The 20,327-nt window shown below is 42.3% G+C and overlaps 1 protein-coding gene across 2 annotated transcripts in view; it reads right to left on the bottom strand.

Annotated features, from left to right (window-relative positions):
* Window positions 1-20,327, bottom strand: part of PAPD5 (poly(A) RNA polymerase D5, non-canonical) — a 64,879-nt gene that overhangs the window by 11,564 nt on the left and 32,988 nt on the right. For both annotated transcript variants that reach the window (XM_018565749.1, XM_018565750.1), the window contains exons 6-10: window positions 18,591-18,698; window positions 9,860-9,988; window positions 7,629-7,842; window positions 7,350-7,476; window positions 3,691-3,794 (exon numbers count right to left, since the gene is read on the bottom strand). In XM_018565749.1, coding sequence (XP_018421251.1) covers window positions 3,691-3,794; window positions 7,350-7,476; window positions 7,629-7,842; window positions 9,860-9,988; window positions 18,591-18,698 — 682 coding nt within the window. The remainder of the gene's footprint in view (window positions 1-3,690; window positions 3,795-7,349; window positions 7,477-7,628; window positions 7,843-9,859; window positions 9,989-18,590; window positions 18,699-20,327) is intronic.

Raw genomic sequence — 20,327 nt, 5'->3', positions numbered from 1 at the left:
GGCCCGCACTGGGCACTGAAGGGGGAAAGGAAGCCAGCCTCATCTCCTGCAGCGCTAGGAGAATCCCTGGGGCTCCACAAGGTAGGCAAACCTACCCCTCTGCCTTACACAGGCAGGCCAACAAGGAAGACTTCCCGGGCAGCATCACCACATGGAAGCCCTCTCTCAGCGTTCTGTGACGCGCTCCCCAGCTTGACTGAGGAAACACAAAAGACTGAGGGAGTGGAGGAGAGGAGGGTCTTTTAAGCAGATTAAGTGACGTGTTTCCTGTGTGTGGGGGAGGAGATTCCATCTCGTGATGCTGTCCTGGAAGACGTTATGGGAAATATATATATATATTTAGCCCCTACACCAGTGGTCTCAAAGTACCGACCCGAGAGCCGATACTATATAGCCCGCAGCCAGCTCACAAGTCTGGTACGTGGTCAAGGACCGCGTACCAGACTTGCAGGAGCAGCTGTCACCTATTCAAGTTAATTATCAGGTGACAGGAGTGGCATGTAAACGCCTGCACACCGCATGTAATGATACGTGATATTACATTCGGTTAGGAACCAATCACTCTCCCTGGATGCAATGATTGTGCAACCAGGGAGAGTGTTTCCTAAACACATGTAATATCACATACATTACATGAGGTGTGCGGGTGTTAACATGCAAATGCTATCACCTGATCATTAACTTGAATAGATGACAGCTGTCACTTGTAAAACAGGAAAACACAAGTTTCTGACGCAGGAATCCCTAATCGCACCTAAACCTACAGATATGAATGGGGCCTTATTATGTGTATATTGTAGGAATGCACCGATACCGGTATATATTGAGTACCAATATTTGTTTTTCAGTACTCGCTGATACCAAATACCGAGCATCAGAAGTCCAATTCAGGAAGCCAGGTGGCATGTAATGACTCGCCACCTGGCTTCCTGATTAGTCGGGAAGCCGCGTAGCATGTAAATTCTCGCCACCTGGCTTCCCGATTAGCAGGGAAGCCGTCCCCATGCTTCTCTTCACTCAAGACATGGCTGCAAACTCTTGGTTTTCCCGCTTTCATTTATATGCTATCAGAAAGCTTTTGTGAACATGCATCTAATGCTTTCCAATGGATCTGGCACACATTGTGTTTGGATGCTTTTATCTGCAGGTTTTTTTATGTGCGTTCAGAAAAAATAGTCAGGTGCATCTGGGAATTGATTTGAACTTTGACATCAAAACGCATGTCAACAAGATTTGATGCTAGGTACCAGATGCATCTATACGCATTTAAATAAACATAAGAGTGCATCATGTAACGCATCCAGAAGCAAAAAAAACAGCTTCTGTTTTTTTTCTCTGTACATAGAGCAGAAAAAACGCAAGTGGCAAGTGTGAATGTAGCCTAGCTGACCATATTCTTACTAGTATGGCACTGTGTCTCAGGACAGTCCACTGGGGACATTCCAGTTGTGAAAGATTGACAGGTGGACTTCCTTAGTTGTCTATTCCTAGAATTTAGAGAATGGAGTCCATCACAAGGTCAAAACCTGTCGCAGGCGAGGCACGCTGGAGGTTGACTTTGTCTCCAGGCTCAACAGCTATTGAGCCGGTAAGTCTCCAGGTCCAGGAATTCTTTAGCCTTCACCGTACATGCTCTGGTGACTCTGTGGGGGAGGTTCATCCTGATCCACCTTTGACACTGTCATCTGCTTCGCATGAACAAGATGGAGGACATTCCGTCGATTCTCAATGCACCGCCCACATTACCTGGATCTTCTGTTCAAGGAGCTGTTTTTCAGGCTGGATTTTCAACTTTATTTTTGCAACCCAGGTCCTCAACGAGAAGGACCTATCTGATTCAGTTATTCCTACACTCGTCAAAGTTAAGAATCTACCACCTTTCATCATAGGAGTAGTTCCTATGGTGCAAGGCTGGGAAATTTCATTACAGGGAGTTCTCGAAGGAACTCATCCCGACTTTCCTCCTGTCAGGTCTGGACCAACATTTGGACTTTAGTACCTTCAAAGGCCAGATCTCTGCTGGGGATTCTTTTTCTTCGTACGCTTGCTTCTTTTTTGGTGTAAGCCTTTGTTCAGGGATTTTCTCACATAGTTCCATCAGTACAGTAACCTGTGACTACATGTGGTCCCATCCTGATCCTTCCGGCTCTTTTTAATTTTTCCTAATGTTTTTTAATTTTTCTTAATGTGATATGAGCTGTTAATGTATCTTTTTTGACCCGGTTTCTCCTTCAGGCTGACTCTGTCCGTCATCCCTGAGGTTTCCTGTAAAGCACTGCCTGCCTCTTCTTCACCATTATAGGGAGCATAGGCAGCTTATTCTTCAAGTCCATAGACTTTGAACAGGGTTCCACCTTTTTGCTATCTGGGCACGCACCTCTTAAGATATTTTTGCATCAGTTCTCTTTTTCCCAGAGCGATACTGAGCCAGACCTTGAGTATATACTGAAGGTAGCCACTTATTTCATAGAAACCAGGAAGTTGTTATGCATTTCTTCTGCTATAACCCTAAATCCCAAAAGGTAGAGAAGTTCCATTCTTTAGCTGCTGGTAGAAGCCTCTTCAGCTTTCTCAGTGCTACTTGGGACTTCAGAGGATCAAACCAGAAAGGGGCTCATATATCTAGATCAGAGTTGTCAGATGAATATAAACAGGCTATATCTTTTGTTTTTAAAGAAGCACTGCAGGTTCCCTCTTCATTGAAGGCACATTCTGTCAGATATTGTAAAATCATGAAAGGAAAGGTGGGAGCCTCACTGGAGCAAATCTGCAGAGCGGCTATTGTGTCAGTTAGGTTACCTTTGTCTATCTCGGTAAGTGAAGGTGTGCTTGCAACAAGACTAGGACAAGTGTTCAGCGGTAAAGTTCTACAGGTACAGTAGTGGTCCCACCCTGATCTAGGCTTGTTTATTTCTTGCTTCTCCTCTCAGGTTACTGACCTGGAAGATTAGGGAAATTCCCTGTTAGAGACTTACTGGTAATGGTATTTCTAGGAATCTTCCGGGACAGCAAGCCTACTTCCCACTCATTTCTTTTTGTTGTTTACATGGTCTTTGTTTCCCTCATGCACTGGTGGAGGTAGTCAACTTTAATCTCAACTGAGGGATGTGGGAGGGATTTTTAAACGGTTCTAATTGTGCTTAATGTAGAGAGAGAAACCAAATCATCTCCCAGGTCGCTGTCCTGGAAGATTCCAAGAAATACCATTCCGGGTAAGTCTAATGGGGAATGTTTTCGTCCCTATATAAAAATGAGCACTTAATCCTTGTGTATGTGGGGGTAGCCCTACTGGAAGGGATAAGAATATTTATGCCCAGAATTCTTCTTTAAAAGGTGACAGTATGACTCAGAAAAACCTTGACATATTTCAGCTGACAGGACGATAGATTGTTTCAGCAGCCAATATTCTCTTGCACATATTATATCGAAACGCAACAACCCTTTTAAATATTCGCATTCTTTGTGTTTGCTCTCAACTGCAAATCCTGGCCACATATCTAATATGCCATTGCAAGGAAAACATGACAAAATTACTGTACGTGTGATGTCAGACAAAAACTTAATTTTAAAACAATTCCACAATTTTGAAATTCAAGGAAAAATAACAAACAGGATCAAATTGTCAATAAATATTATTGTGAGAAAATTATCAGCAACTTTGAAGAAACTATAAAAAGAAAGCTTTCTTACCATTGTACACTGGTTCAGATCTATTTTTCTGCCCCCATTTCTTTGATATCCAGTCTCTGTAAGCCACCACTTCTTCAGTTACTCGAATGATACGCCCTAATATGCTGTAAAATAGATGTGCACACTGTTTACATGTCTAATGCACATTTGAACAAACCACTATGCTTAAGATATAATTTATTCAAAGTCTTAAAGCTTAGAAGCAATCTAACAAATCATACATATGTCCTTAAACATGTACTTATGTAAAGTAAGAAAGCCTTCTTCGCTTAGGATTTAGCTGGGTTAAACTGAGCTGCTAACATGCCAGATGACTTTCTCACCGCTATTGATTAATGTTAAAATCATAACTGTTTACATAAACACTTTTGTGCATATATCAATTTGTAATTGTGTGCAAATAAGAGTTTAACAATTATTTACTTAATCCCTAAAATGCAGCACCCCTACCCCCATAGTAAGCCCTTCTAGCCCGTTACTTAACTGCACGATCCACAGGGACCTTCATGGAAACTTTCCTGACATGGCTGCGCATGCACAGTAGACTCACCATTAATTCCTCTGGGCAGCACATTATCATTGGCCTAAATGATTGATGGCCTTCACATAGGAATGACGTCTCTATGTACACTGGCATTCATAAGTTCAAAATCATTAAGCATTTATCATTTGATTTTACCGTTATAAAAAAGGTAACAGGAACAGGATTCTGTACATACTGTAAAATACTTTTTTCAGAGTACAGTGAGGGACACAGCTTGAAATGAAGCAACCTAGGTTATAATGCCATCCATGGGAGAAATGGACACTAGGCATGTAGTAAACTAAAGGCCAGCCCCCTAAAGGTTATATCACCTCGCCCACTTCACACCTTCTCAGTTGTAGCAAGCAAGAAAGAAAAGTATACAGCATTAGGGGAGTGAGCTGGGTCCTTCCATAGACTCAGAGAAAATCATTTCTTTTCTACAAGAAAGGGAACACAATACCCTCATTAAGGTGAAAAGCAAAGAGCAATCTGTGTTAAAAGAAGGCCTTTGGTCTCAAGACAATCTTGTCTTTATGCAAGATGAAATGAAAGTACAAAAATCAGTGAATTATTAAACAGGAGGAAATTTAAATAAAGAACAGAGCAGACATCTGACCTTGATGGTATATTAAGGGCAAAGCTTTGTTCTACTCCCAAAAGAAAATGTGTGAAAACACCACGCTAGTGATAAAAAGTATATCACATTCGATGATGAGCTTTACAAGTAGCAGATACAAAAAGTTTTAAGCATGATTGGGGTTATTGAATCCAAAACTAGCGAACAAGGTGGAAGATCAGTCCTTGAGATAACAGGTCTGGGTAGAGGCTGAAGATAAGAGGGAGGGTGTCAGAAATAGCCACCAATGATGGCAGTCCAAACAAGGATCTACAGGAAAAGCAGAAGAGGCAATCCTTCACTGACACGCTCAAACTTGCACACAGCGCAAACATGGCTCTCCGTTGGTTGATCCTCTGAAGCTGTAGAGAAGCCACCCTTCCATATAGTGCCAGACATGCTACTAAAATTGGTTGCCCCTAATAAGGAAGCAAAATACCTCACTCTCCCCCAGAAACACTCCTGGACCAGCTGCACAAATATGGCTGTGTAACCACTTTCACTGCAGGCGGAACGCAATAGCCACAGGTTGTGCTTGTTGTAAGTAAATGTGTTCCTAAGAGCAGGCTGTTGTAGGTAAAAACATGGCTGATGCAGGCAGAACAAACTGAGCCACAATGCTCCACTGCTGATTGTAAACTGCTCTAATGGAGCTATGAATGCATCTCCCAGCTGCACAGTACTGGAAACAGGTGACAACGGCAGTCCTTCAAGGAGCACTGAGCTGCGTATGTTTGAAAGAACTCTTCATACTTTGTCATCAAGGCCTGGCCCGAGAAGGATAAGCAGCGGGAGATTCAAATAGGAGTTCAGGTAAAAAGCAGTGTCCATCAGAAGAGTACACAAACACTACTGTTGTATAGCACATAGGATTTTAGGCACACAAAGTTACCAGAAAAAGACATCACATAGCCCTTGATAAAATAAAGAGAATGGAGCAGCATTCTCACGGATACATCTATCCCCCAGTCAACTAGAGTCCCAAGTGTGGCAAGTGTTGTACACAAAAAAAAAAAAACCCACCAGTGAGTTTTGAGAGATGGGGACAGACCAAGTTGCTAAATAATCTTTAAATGAAAAAGCCATTTTTTAGCTTTAACCACAAAAGGGCAGCAACTCAAACCCTTTTCTAGTGCAAAATAACCTCTGGTTATATTGACTGGAATTTCAATTCAATCTAATGCTACATTTGTAAAATGATATTATCAGCTGCTACCAAAAAAACAAAAGAACATTTCTAGGTGATGCCAAATTTTAAATGCTGCAGTATATATTCAAATTTCTGACACCTAGCCATCCAGGGTGAACAAACTACTCATAACTCCCGCCGACTCATATGTGCCTCCATTTCTCCCTAAATAGGAACGGGACCTGCAGCTAGCTCTATCGACAGAACAACGGGCAGACATCCTATATTTCTCACAAAGCCTCCGCTGCTTGTAAAACACAGGAAGCGAACTACAAACTACTTACACGCTGGTATAGGGTTTCCTCCATTGTACATAAGATCTGGCCTCACACTTGCTGGCGCTGTAATGAGATGGAGGGCTCTTTGCTACATATCTTTTGGTCCTGCCCACGCCTGTGGAATTTCTGGGCTAGTATAAAAGCTATATATATATAGCTTTTATATATATATAGTTTTATTTATATATAAATAAAACTGACTGGGATTGATCTTAAGAATGACCTGGCTGCTATCCTTCTCCACTTGTCTGCCCTCTCACGGAACAGGTATCCCTACAGATACACCTTCTAAATTCAGCTAAAATGTGCATCCCCTTGCTTTGGGAAACGACCACAGCTCCAACAATTGCCATGTGGATCTTGAATGTTCGGGAGCAGAAGATGGAATGCATGACAGTTTCTTTGCATCACCAGGAAGCTAAATTCAATAAATGATGGTTCTATTGGCACGACTACCTCCTCTTCTCAGAGTCTCCCTTGACGCCGTAATGTTGTATTTGGGCTCCGCCAATTGCCTGAACACTGTTCTCTCCTACCCAACAGATGGATGGCCATACCAGAAAAATACTGTATGTCTCATTTTGTCTGGATTGCACTAGAATGCATAGAATTGCATCAAAAATGCATTAAAATGCACCTGAAAGCCCATTCTAAACTAAAAAAAACAAAAAAAAAAAAAACAGCTTCGGAACGAGGCAAAAATCATGTTAAAAATGCGATGCACTGCGCTCCAGATCTAGTCCAGAAAATGGTGTGAACCCAGTCTAAACACTGAGAATACCAAAACGAAGCAAGCATGGGGGTGACAGTTTGGAGCAAAATACGAGAACTCTGGTGAAAACCTCCATGTGAATAAGAATGTGTGGTCCAACATTTCAGGCATCTAAGAGAACCTGGGGGGTTCTCAAGGACAACCAAACTCTGTGTAAAGTGCGACTAATTGGCCCTTGTGGACCCTCCCTTTTTTCTTGCACGTTATTTATTTTAAAAAAAATCAAATAAATTGGTTGTTTGGTTTACATATCTATACACAAAAAACAAGACACTTACCTTTCAGATTCATTGTTCGGGTAATACTTGGCTATTGGTGACACTGCGTGGCTTAAGACAACATATGCATAATCAAAGGCCTGTTTCACCTGCATAGCTCCATATGAACTTCGACCAACATCATTGCCTTGGAGAAAGAGAAAATCTATTAAACTCTAGATTTTAAAATAATGCTGCTGTGAGCTCTAGTTTAAGAAAATACAGAGGAAAAATGCACACAAAAGCAGCTTCACGCATCGGTTTATGTATGTGGAGTATTAGAAGGAGTCATGCACTTACCAGGCTGCAATGGATCTTCAATGTATAGCATTGATGGCCTGTACCCATCTAACATACTTTTTTGTACCTCGTCTTTAGCTACATATGAGCCACCATCTTTTATGCGTATTCCAGTTTTTAAGTAGTTAAAATGCCTCCCATAGAGCTCAAAAAACTCTATTAGCAAAACACCATAATTGGCGTCCGGGCTGCAGGCATCTTCTCTCGGATGCAACTAAAAGAAAAAAAGAAAAAAACAAACTTTAGAAAGACCTAAAAATTACACAGTAGATGTTCTTAGTACATGCTGTGGAGTCAGGATAACATTTTTAGAAACCATTAAATATGGACTAATGGATAAATATGGACTAGCTTTTTCTAAGCTATAGGCACAAAAAAAAAAATACTGCATACAAAGCTTAAAAACAACACACACTGCATTAAAGATCTTCCCCAAGCAAAAATAGGTTTCAACATGGATGTAGGTTATTTTTTTTTACCTTTTTATCCTGTGTCCTGTGATAAAAGATTTTCTTTGCACTGTTCAGTTAACCTCTCCCGAAGTCACCCTTCAGAGGCTTTCTACCCATCATTTGCCTGTCCGGGGTACCGGACACCTGTGAAGCAGGGGTATGAGTATCATGGTGACCCATCCTAACAATGTTTCCATGTTGTTTTTCAGTAATTTGGGTGGGTACTTCGGTCGAGTTCATTAAAATGAAGACAGGTTTTGCCTGCCTGTCTCTACCCAGCTGCTCAACTCCATCCACCACCATCCTCCTGTACCCCTTTCTCACCCCCTGCCTCAGTATATCTGCACATGCAAAATGCACCAATCTTTTAGGTGAGCAGTGAAACAAAGACAAACTGTCCTCTGCAGAGTGCTACCCTGAGGGAGAGTGCAGGGACTGTAGCTTGCTATATATAAGAAGCTGACAGCTCCATCAACGCAACAGAGCAACAATCTGGCTGAAATCAAAGCCCCACCTGCTTCAGCTACCGTATTTGCCGCCGTATATAGCGACTGTGCGTATAAGACGACCCCCTAATTTTTCTGTTAAAACATAGGTTTTGGGCTATACTGGTCGTATAAGACGAGCATAGCCCCAAATAATATTTAAATACACCCACTAACTTCCATGGCGGTATTCCCGAGTGTGGCTCGTGGTTAATTTTCAGTACCACAAGCGGTAACCCCGAGCCACACTCGGTATTACAGTCTCTTACCTTGTCCCTGATCCCCGCTGTCTTCCGGGTTACCTCCCTTGCGAGCGTCCGCGTCGCAGGGGGTCGGAACCGGCGGGAATTTTAAAAGTTCAAAAAAAAAATATAGTACAAAAAATAAAAAGACCGCCAGGGAGGCTAATCTGTCAGCCCGCTGGATGTGCGGTAATACTGTATGTACGGTAGCTTCGGCTACATACAGTATACCGCGCTGAGCCAATCACGGCAGGCTTTGTATTCATTAATAGAATACATCACTCGCCGTGATTGGCTCAGCGCGGTATAATGTATGTAGCCGATGCTACCGTACATACAGTATTACTGCACATCCAGCGTATACTCTGCGTATAAGACGACCCGATTTTCGGGGGATGTTTTTAAGTCTAAAAAGTCGTCTCATACGCCGGCAAATACGGTATTTGCAACTATGCTTCACTAGGCCCTTTGCTATAAATCTCTGGATAAGTCATTTTTGAAGAAAGGCGGGCTTTGGTTTCTGCCAGACTGCTACTTGGCTGCCTTGGTTGGAGCGGTCAGTGCCTTATGTTTTTATAAAGCAAGTTACAGATGTCACACAATCCATCATGGAAGCACAGTAGCAATCAGACAGAAGACAAAATCTGCTTTTCTCAGCCACTGCCGTACTCTTCAGTTACTTTTCGGAGCGCTGCAGCAGGCTGAAATATATTTGTTTCTGGCCAGACTGCTGTGTAGGCAGGGACACAGTTTTCAGGACAGAAAAGAGGCAGCAGTGCACAAGATTAGAGAACATGGACAGGGGGCCACCCACAACTGTTTTTTTTTATTATTCTGGCAGGACATACTTACTGTATACAGGAAGACATGTAGGGCATGCTGCTGTGGGAACCCTGTGATGACATCACAGGGAATACAGCTTTGAATATCTTCATAGGGGAAACCATGCAAGTGCAAAATTATTTATCATGTTTTTAAAGTGGTTGGAGAGGGAAGTTTGAAAAGGTTGTTTTGGCAAGAGTTCAGCTTTAACAGTTATTTGGATATCTTACCTGCAGAAAACTAACAGCCATTAAAAAGAGACTGTAGGAGCCTATTCCCCCTGTAAACACTTCATTAAGGTCTCTTTGTAACAGAAACTGCTTTAAAACCAGCACCAAGTATGGAAGGACTGGATATTTCTGAAAGACAAGCAAGAGAATGTGATTAGCAAGTGTGAAAGTGTATTAACTCTAAATCTAATTGTATTACAGAAAATATAAAAAAGGCATATACATAATCATAGCGGAACAACATTTTTCTGGTATGCCTTGTGCTGTCCACGAAGGGGACAAATTAGGTTGTGTCCTTAGATGAAATTATTACCTACAGCCGGGTTGTAATGCTTAAATAATAGGTACTTAACCCTTTAAAAAAAACATCAGCGATTCTAAAGGCTGAAAACAAAATTATCTATCCAAGTGGAGATGCCAGAAGGAGAAGACCATTAGCTTTACTAGTCATACAATGCATTCATTGCTTCCTGATTTAGTTTTGTTACCAAGGGCCTGACTTCAGTCACTTTTGGGCTAAGCCACACAACTGGCTTTTCACTTTTCAGACCTTTAAGCCTTGTCGCAACTCGTTCACCTTTGAGTGATACTGAGGCCTAGGAGGATGACTAAACTCTGGCAAACACCGAAAACTGTAGGCTAGCACAGAATAACCCCTCATATCATGATTCCTCAGTTGACACAAGCAGTAACGAAAGCATGATCAGAAACACAGAAGAGGGGGGACCTGTGTCCCTGAATGGACTCCAAGATATAAGTGTTTTACAGTGGGATCAAAAATCCTATTTATTTTTCTTATCCATTGAGGCACAGGAGAAGACTCACCCTCAGGACATCCAAAAGCAGTCCAACCGGGGGCTGGGAAAGAACAACCAACCAGTAACAGGGCCAACATGAACAAAAGAAAATTAAAAGGACTGCCTGCAGCATCATACGCCCATGGTCATTGCACCAGATGAGGTTGCTGACCACACCTTGTAACAAAGACGCGAGAACAAGAACAAGAACAGGCGGTAAACTAGGATGATGATGCAAGAAAAAAAAGAACATTTCTATCTAGTGATGAAGGAATGTGTTGACAGAAAAGAGAACAGTGATCTATAGGCAATAAGCGGAGAAACTCATCTACCTGATCCAAACAGATGGGTGGAATGGAAATCAATTACCTACAAAGGAAATTTGGAGAGATGAACCAGGAGTACGTGCTGCAAAGAAAAGACTCATAGCCTGAACTATTATCAAGGAAGGGGTTTTTTTTTTTTCAAAGAGCTGGGGCTAGAAAATGGACTATGTGGCATAATTACCTACAAGAAGTGTAACTGTGGTTCCTGAAAATGCATAAAGAACCAGGGCTGGTTTCCACGAAGACAGCATGGCTAAATTGTGTAAATTACATGGGAACTCCCCATACAAGGTTTAGACGGGGAAAGAAACTTAACCTCATCACCAAAAATCAGCACAGAATACCACCTCCTGGAATGAAGCCCTAAGGGTTACTCTGACATAACAAAAGGCATGCAGGTATACCTGAGACAATAGTTTTTAATGTCATCACTTTTCAGGAGGAATCAAGCATTGGTTCAATGATCTATAAGCTTAGTAACAAATCTGTCCATGTTTGTAGCTCCCACAGAGTCATCAGAGCATTTCCTGCTACTTCCAGAGGACTCCCACACCAGGAAACAAACCTATTTAGCATGTAGTAGACCTGGGGTATCATGGGGTGCTCATCCAACATTCTCCACCTGCAACACAGGTCCTAGAATGCACCAAGGTATATGGACCACTGCTCCAAATCCAGAAGCAATCAATTGGGGAAACACTGATGTCCCATTGGATCAATATAAAGACCTGGCCAAGGGATAGGAAACACGTTTTCTGAAACTCCAGTAGACATGAAAATTCTCCAATGAGCAGACCATCCAGAAAGTGGGAAGAGAAGATTTCTGCAACTACAGAACTAGAAGCCTGTGTCACTGGGCCAGAAACAACCTGATCCCCAGGGGTAGACAAAACCAGTTTGCTCAGAAACTCAACCAACTTGATTTACAACAGCAGATGGAAGAGAGATTGTCTGGGAAGAGGAAAAAAAAAAAAACTGTCAGAGGGTGGCCTAATGACACACGGCTCTCAACAGCGAGAGACAGGTAACTCCCTGACTAAGGCCTTGTTCACACCAAACCTGTTCCAGGAGCAGAGCAGTTGCAGACCGGATCAAAACTGCATCCAATGTATTCCAATGGTATTTTGGGCTCTAGTTCACACCACAGCGTTCAGTTCCAGAGCAGGTAAAAATAAACTGCAGCAAGACCTATTTTACCTGCTCTGGAACGCATGCAAATGCATCCAAACGCCCTGGAACGCACTGAAAGCCCATTTTAAACTTTAAAAAAAATTTTTACCAAAAAATGGCTCGGGAACGCATAAAAAAAACGCTGCAAAACCCCATGCACTGCGTGTGCAGAAACTCATGCAGACATGGTCTGCATTTGGTGTGAACAAGGCCTAAGGGACAAGGACAGTGAAAGTGAATGCATGCTAGATTTTTCTGCCTAAGAAACAATCCGGTATAAAAATGCCTGCAGGTGATATTTCCAGCGCATATTTTTGACAATACTGGATCAAGCCAAATTGTGGAGACATCTGGACAGACAGACAAAGTGGGCGCTATTTCACAATATCTCCCCCCACAACAGGCAATACAGCAAACACTGAAGCTAGTACCCTGGGGAAAACTTGAGAATGCAGGGGTGAGACTGAGGAGATGGTGCCCTGGAAAAATGATCTGTTGTTACACCTCCTAGACAACCACAAGAACCCTTTGGGGGAGGTAAAGGCATGGTAGATATGTTGGATACCATGCAAAACTTTAGAACTTGCAAGACCCAGAAGAGGGACACCGTTTCTTCTGGGAAGAGAACAGTGACCAGGTAGAAATTCAGCCAAACTGGCACAAGAGCTGGAATGATGATGATCACTTGTTCTAGAAGACCCCAAAGGGGCCAAAGTAGATCTGCAAATCCTTCTAGTAACACAGGAAGGTTGAAGGGGAGTAGCAGAAAAGTGTTGGAGGCAAACCTAACTGCCTGAAGGGCAAACTATGTAGGAGTTCACAATAAACAATAGCCCTCCCACTTTGGAAACTGGGGGGCGCACCTTCATGTTGATGAAGACTTCTCTGAGGGAACTGGATCCTGAGAATAGCACCAAATTTAAAGAGAGGGGGCAGCAATCCTCACCCTGCCAAGACGACCCATACAGAGAGAGAGGCATTAATCTAGGTAGCTTAGCACTGACTAGCCCTGATTTACCAACCCACAGAGTGGCAACGCCCCCGGCAGAGCAGCATGGTCAATTAAAGGGGACATGCACAATTCAGGCTTCACCCTCCCAATGGCTCCCTAAAGGGGTCATTAGGGACAGGAGGACTCCACTGAAATGGACCACGGCCCTCAATGGTTACATTGACAATAAACTTAGAAGTTAAATCCTAAAAATGCATTCATGTACCTTAACAGTTACAAAATTGTAGCTTATATGTGTATCACTCGCTGTAAATGCTAAAATCATCTCTGAATTGGTGCTGACACTGTCCTTCCTTCTGGAGGGTGGCTACTTTTGTTCCCCATTGTACTTTTGTGCATTGTAAAGTAGCCACTGCTCCAAACTCGCTCCTGTGATTGACTTCAATCTCATATTTAGTTGTAATGTTTTAATTTGAATACATATCAGTAAACTAAACATGATACTGTATTCCATTGCAGGAGCGAGCTTGAAGCAATGGCTACTTTACAACACACACAGGGACTATGGGGAACAAAAGTAGCCAACCTCCAGAAGGAAGGACAGCATCAGCATGAATTCAGAGATGATTTGAGGATCTACAGCCGAGAGATGCACAAATAAGTTACATTTTTATTTAAAGGAGAACTATGGGGTCAGTGTTTTTCCCCATAGTTCTCCTTAGGGTAACGGGAGGACACAAAATAGCGTCCTCCCGTCACCCTAAGCTCAGTATACCGCGAGCTACAGCTCGCGGTATACTGAGACGCCGCAGCGGATCCCGACTTAGACGACGGGATCCGCCCAGCTGCGTGAGTGACAGCTGGCTCTGCCTATCTAGAGGCAGAGCCAGCTGTACCCGCCCCCTCCCCTGTCCGTTCCGCCAGTCAGAGCAGAGAAAGCCTGGGAGTGGGAGGAGTTATAAAGTTGTGTCCTAACAGCTATGATTTGTCAGTGCCCAAGATAACTGCATAATCCATAAATAAAAACATACTTAAATGACCAAAGCGCTAGGAGTCAAACAGAGAGCACTTTCATGGCTGTATGCCTTGTCTCAGTTTGAATGAAACTTTAGGCTAAGCAATCTAAATAGGCCACTGCTAACAAGTCTTCCATTTTTATATGTAAGCAAGAGACTTTACTGCAAAGCTCAGGAAAAGCCAACAGCTCCACCTTCTGGTTTTAAAGAAGAAACACATTTTATATGCATTTTATACCTGGCTTAAAAAATATTTTAGTACCAACCAGAAGACCAAAAAAAACAATTTGTACACAACTACTCTACAATTAACCCTTTAATGACTAAGAATGACTGAAAAACATGGATGTCCCAGCCATATATGGCAGTTTCAATATGCACTAGTTAACCTCATGATGACTATTCTGCCTACCAAAAGTAGAGTTTCATTAAATGCACAGATTATTGTAATGGTAACAAAAAATTTACAGAAATAAGGAAACTTTTTTTGTGGTTTAATGTGCAATGTATTTTGTAAAATTAACACTATTGCAAACATTTTCTCCTATTTTCCACCAAATACAGGACCCCAAATATGTGTAGGTTTTAATATATAGGTCAGCACTGTATGGTGGATAAAACTGGCCATAGAAGCAGATTGAACGGTCATAATTTCCGTCCATGAGTGGTCCTGTCGGCAGCCTCCCACCCTAATCCTTTGATGTGAGCAGGAGTTGGGTGGAAAAATCTTGCCTGAAACAGTGATGCAGTCAATCATGCTGAATGTATGGCAGCCTTAAAGTGTGTATATTTTTAATTTCTAAGTATTAGGAATTTTCCAGTAGAATGGCTATAGTTCACCAACCAGCCGGAAACCACATTAATGTGCATAAGGGCCATTGTGTACGGGTTACAAAAAAACAAACAAAAAGGAGGATGAGAGCGCGTCAAATATTTCATGCCTGAAGAGAAAATAAACAATATACTCAAAATTGTAAATAGGTGACACCTAAAAACTATTATAGTCCAATAGTAAATGAAAATGACAGCCCTAAAAATATTCCCCCACCTCTGACATGTTTCAGGGATGCGTAATGTTCAATATGTTTTATGTACAATAACAATGTAGAAGAGATTTGGGTGGACTACTTCTACAGTGAGACACACATTGGTTTTGTGAAAGTAAACAAAACATACAGCTATTAATCATGTCAACAAGTTAATTGGTAACCAAAGTGGATACAGATTAGGGCTGCAACTTATTATTTACATAAATCGATTAGATGGCCAATGATTTTTTTCTAATTAATCAGATTTAAAAAAAAAAAAAAAAAAAAAATAACACCCTTATCAAAAATTTCGATTAATCGAACACGAAAATGTTTATCATTACCAGCCCTAAAAAAAAATATATAAATACCATCCTTAAATTTAAAATATAATAAGAAAATGTAGTGCTACAAACATATAGCTTACTTCAGAATAAAACATTGTGGTACCATCCCTTCTAGTGATTGCCTACACTGTGGGTGGGAGGGGTGTTTGGACTGCCACCAAAATGAATGGCACTGCAGCTCCACCTTCTGGTGCACCACCTGCAGCAGAACTCGTAAGGCCCCACCTTTTATATATATTTTTTAAATAATTGTATTGTAAAATAGCTTCAGCCAGGGAATGGAAGCTGCCGATGGCAAGAGTCTGCAGACGGCAGCTGAATGTAAACACATCAGGTAGTGGGCTGGCATTACAAAATTCAATAGCAGGCTGGCTATTGTGCCCACAGCCACATAAAATCTTCAGCGCCAATAGCAACCGGAGAAACCACTTGGCCTACGATATCACCAACCCCTTCACCAGGGACGGCAGCCCTCCACAGGGAGTGCGGGACCTCCTCCACAGACCATGTCAGAAACACAAATCAGAAAAAGAGTGTGATATTGTATAAAGGAATTTGTATTGTATAAATATCCATATACTCGCAAGAATACTTGGATTTATGTGCATCCAGTAAACTTTCCCGAAAAAGCGTTCAGCCAAAACAGTCTGCATGTCTGGGCAGCTGCTGCATGTGAACTCTTGTCAGTGTTCCCTTCTGGCTTTCATAATGGGAAAATTTTACCGATGTAGTTTTTGGATGGACATAAATTCAAGTTTTCTTGTACTGGAAGGACTAGAACCCTAAACTTCAGTAGGGCCAACTTTGATAAGCTGCGCAACCTAGTGGGGGAATTAAAATGGGAAAACTTATTTCAAAACCTAAAAACACAGACCAGATGTGGGATTGTTTTAAAAACACACTACATACTGCTACTTCAAAGTGTATACCTTTAGGAAGCAAAAGCAAAAGATCAAAGACTAAACCAATATGGTATAATAAAACTGTAAAACACGTCAAGGACAAGAGAGCGGCATGTATGAAATATAAGACGGAAGGGACGGCATTGGCGTTCCTTAACTATAAAGAATGTAACAAAAAATGCAAACTAGAAATCCGGGCAGCTAAAAGTGCGAAAAGCATATCGCCTCAGATGGTAAAAAGAACCCCAAAAAATTCTACCAATATATTTAGGGCTGCAACAACTAAATCGACGTAATCGATTATAATCGATGATTGAAAAAGTTGTCAACTTTTTCAATCATCGATTAATCGGCTTCAGATTGGTTGGCCCTGTTCACAGCTCCACACACGCTGCGCGCCACACCTCCTCCCCACCTCACGCTCGCCGCTGCCAGAACCGCTCGCATCCACGCTCCACACGCCGCACCTCCTCCCGCCTCACATTTCCTGCCCATCTACGATCGGCAAGGCACGTGGGGAGATGTAGTAAGGAGGAGCAGGGGTGGGGGGATGACAGCAGCTGATAGACAGGTCCAATCTCAATATTCAAAAAACAATGGGAGTGGCGAGCGCACATCAGGTGTGGACAGTATGAAAAAACCTTAAATAACTTTAAAAGCAAAAAAGCTATATATATATATATATATATTAAATCTTGTATAATGCATTCACCCCCATCTTTCCCCCGGCCTCCAGTGTGCAGCTCCACCATGGAGATCAGAGCAATCTCTAGAGCATGCATAAAAGTACTTCAGCCAAAGCGGTACTTGCAGGGAGGAATTTTATGTACAGGCTGGGAAAGGGTGAAACAACTGCTTGCTGCAAGGAGGAATCTCATGAGAAACAGGTTTAACCACTTCAAGACCAGGTGTTTAGACCCCCTTCCTGGCCAGGCCATTTTTCAGTGTTCAGCGCTGCGGTACTTTGACTGACATTTATTCTGTCATGCAACGCTGTACTGAAATACATTTTATACCATTTTTTGGGGGACAGATAGAGCTTTCTTTTGGTGGTATTTTATCACCACTGGGGTTTTATTTTTTACTATATTAAGGAAAAATTATTGACAATTTTGAGAGAAAAAAAAAGTAATTTTTTCATTATATTAGTAAACAATGATTATTACTCATATTTTTGGTAAAATATAAAATACGGGGTCACATCGTGTAAATAGACACCAAACATATCAAGCTTTAAAATTGCGCTCACCAGCAAAATCGCAAAAAAACTACCATACCCAAAATTGACCATAGGCGACGCTTTAAAAGCTTTTACCGCTCATCAGTTTAGTGTGATCGGTGATCGATAGCCCGAGAATTATTGCTCTCATTCGGACGTTCGCGACAATATGTAACATGTGCGGCGTAATGGGCGCTATCGTCGTTTTTGCATGTATGAGCACCTGTTTGCATGGGTGTACATAAGAAACCCCCTTATGCGATAGCAAAAGAACTGACGGGTCCTCTTTATGGAGACATCAGGGTTGTCCAAGACCCCAAATGTCACCTAGGACCCCCCTGAAGAAGCTGATGAAGCAGAGATCTGCTTCATCAGCTTCTCTCCAGCATCTGAAGCTGGAGAGTGACACAAGAATGCGGAAGTGATGTAATATACATCAGTTCTGCATTCTGACAGCGGAGAGGGGACCGGAGGGAGTTTGTGTACCGATCTCCCTCTGATCCCGTCAGAGTGGCACTATGCTGGTACCGGGCTCACACCCGGCACAGTGCGACAGCGGGAGGGGGGGAGCCGCGGATGGGGGGGGCGCACGTACCGGGACCTAATACAAGCGATCCGCCGGCTTTATAGCGGCGGATCGCTTGTATGCTAACAGGCATCGCTGCCTGGTTTTAAAAATCGTGCATTTCCCGTGCGCGCAAGGGGGCGTGGCTGAGCGGACGTCTAAAGATGCCCACTCAGATCTAGAGAGCTCCTGGCCGGCTGCCACGGTCGTTGTGGTCCTTTGGAAGACGAAATATCCCAAGGTTAGTACTGTATTTCACTTACACAGCAGAAACATTCCAGATTTACTTTGTATAAAGTGCTTGAATCACATCAATTTAAACATTTACATTATTAATTTTCAAAAAATCTGATTTACAGTCACATATTAATTGGGAGCAGATATAAAAATTCTTAAAGATGATGCCAACCTTAATAAAATCCCTGATGAGCTGGGCTGCTTTTACCCCATTCTGTACATTAAAACTTATGTCTACTTTTACTTCAGTATACGAATCTGTCAGTTTAATGATCGGTACCTAAGAAAAGAGAAAAGGGGGTTGGTTAAACCACTGCAACACAAGCATAAATAATAGCATTGCATCATCAGAAGCAAAAAAACTATTAATAAAAAACAAAAAGAAAAAAAGGTACAGCAATATTCCTAATTCACTTGTCAAATGTCCATATACTAAAACTGTATTGGTTGCTATGAGATCTTACAATTTGCACATAATCATTTCTCAAATGCTTGTATACAAAACATTGCCTGTAGACCTCTGCTAGTGGGAAATGTACTGTGAGGCTCACATCAACCGATTACAATACAAAAAGTTGGAAATATATTAAGACTTTTTATGCCCATTTAAAACTTGTATGCCATACAGTAATCGATTCCCATAGCCTCATGCAAAACAATTCAATTGTATATGTGCAGATGTCTGCTATCTTTACAAATAATGCTCGTTTACTGACCGAGCCACAATATTTCGCTAAACCAAACTCAAGTCACCATTTTGCAGATATATTTTCAACAGGATAGTGCCCCACATCTGAACATATTTAGGCTGATTTACTAAAGAATCTGAGAATGTTTACACAATAAAATGTGAAAAGATTTATTCTTATTTCATCTGCACATGATTGGACAATTGAAATAAATATCCACACAATTTATTCTGTAAACATTCTCAGAGAAACTCAAATGTATATTATCCCACAGATCCAACATAGGACTAGGAGGTACCCAGACTATCTTGTATCATTAGATTCTCCTCAAGCAAATGGTTGCAGCAGATGTCAGTGACTTGTGCCAGGGTGCGCAAAAAAAAAAACCAACAAAAAAAATCAGTTACCGCGGCAGTTGACGCCTGAGCTGCACAGCAACATGCAGTTCATTAGTGGTTATGATGCTGGCGGCCAGCCCATGGGAATGCATGATGCTGAGCAACCCAGCCACCTAACACTATAAATTACTTTAAATTAGGGTTGGAGCATTCATATGCATCTCTCTGCATACATATCTGGCATGGCACCTCGCTGCCACAAAGCTGGAAAAGCAAATAAGCCAAATGTGCAGGAGTCAAGCCTCTTCAGGAGCTGAGGTAGGAATAGTTTGACTATGGACTGGAAGTTCAGGAGACTCGGGAAGGGAGTTCTTCCATATCCCAAGCCCCAGGTGCCACAGTGCCTGGTGGTAAATAAATATATTACCTTCTACTTCTGTGTAATTATGGAATAATATTTCAGTGGGAAACAATAGGAAAAAGAGAGTCATATAGGAAGGACCTTCACATGGCTGGGGCTCTTAAAGGAGAACTATGAGGTGAGTGCTTTTCACTCACCTGATAGTTCTAGCCGACCTGTGACAATGAGACTGTCACAGGTTGGCTCAGTAGATCGGGAGGTGAGCGAACACATACCGGGTTCGCTCGCCTCTCGATCCTGTCATGGCTCTCTGCCGTGACAGGGGGAGGGGCTGGATTCCCCTCTCCCCGCTCCGATCTGCCAGCGCTGACTGGCGGAACGGACGGGGGAGGGGGCAGGTACAGCTGGCTCTGCCTCTAGATAGGCAGAGCCAGCTGTCACTCACGCAGCTGGGCGGATCCCGTCATCTAAGTCGGGATCCGCTCCGGCTGCGGCATCTCAGTATACCGCGAGCTGTAGCT

Source organism: Nanorana parkeri, unplaced genomic scaffold, assembly GCF_000935625.1.
Source record: "Nanorana parkeri isolate BGI_ZX_2015 unplaced genomic scaffold, ASM93562v1 scaffold883, whole genome shotgun sequence".
Taxonomy (NCBI): Eukaryota; Metazoa; Chordata; class Amphibia; order Anura; family Dicroglossidae; genus Nanorana; species Nanorana parkeri.
This window is presented reverse-complemented; position numbering and strand designations above follow the sequence as displayed.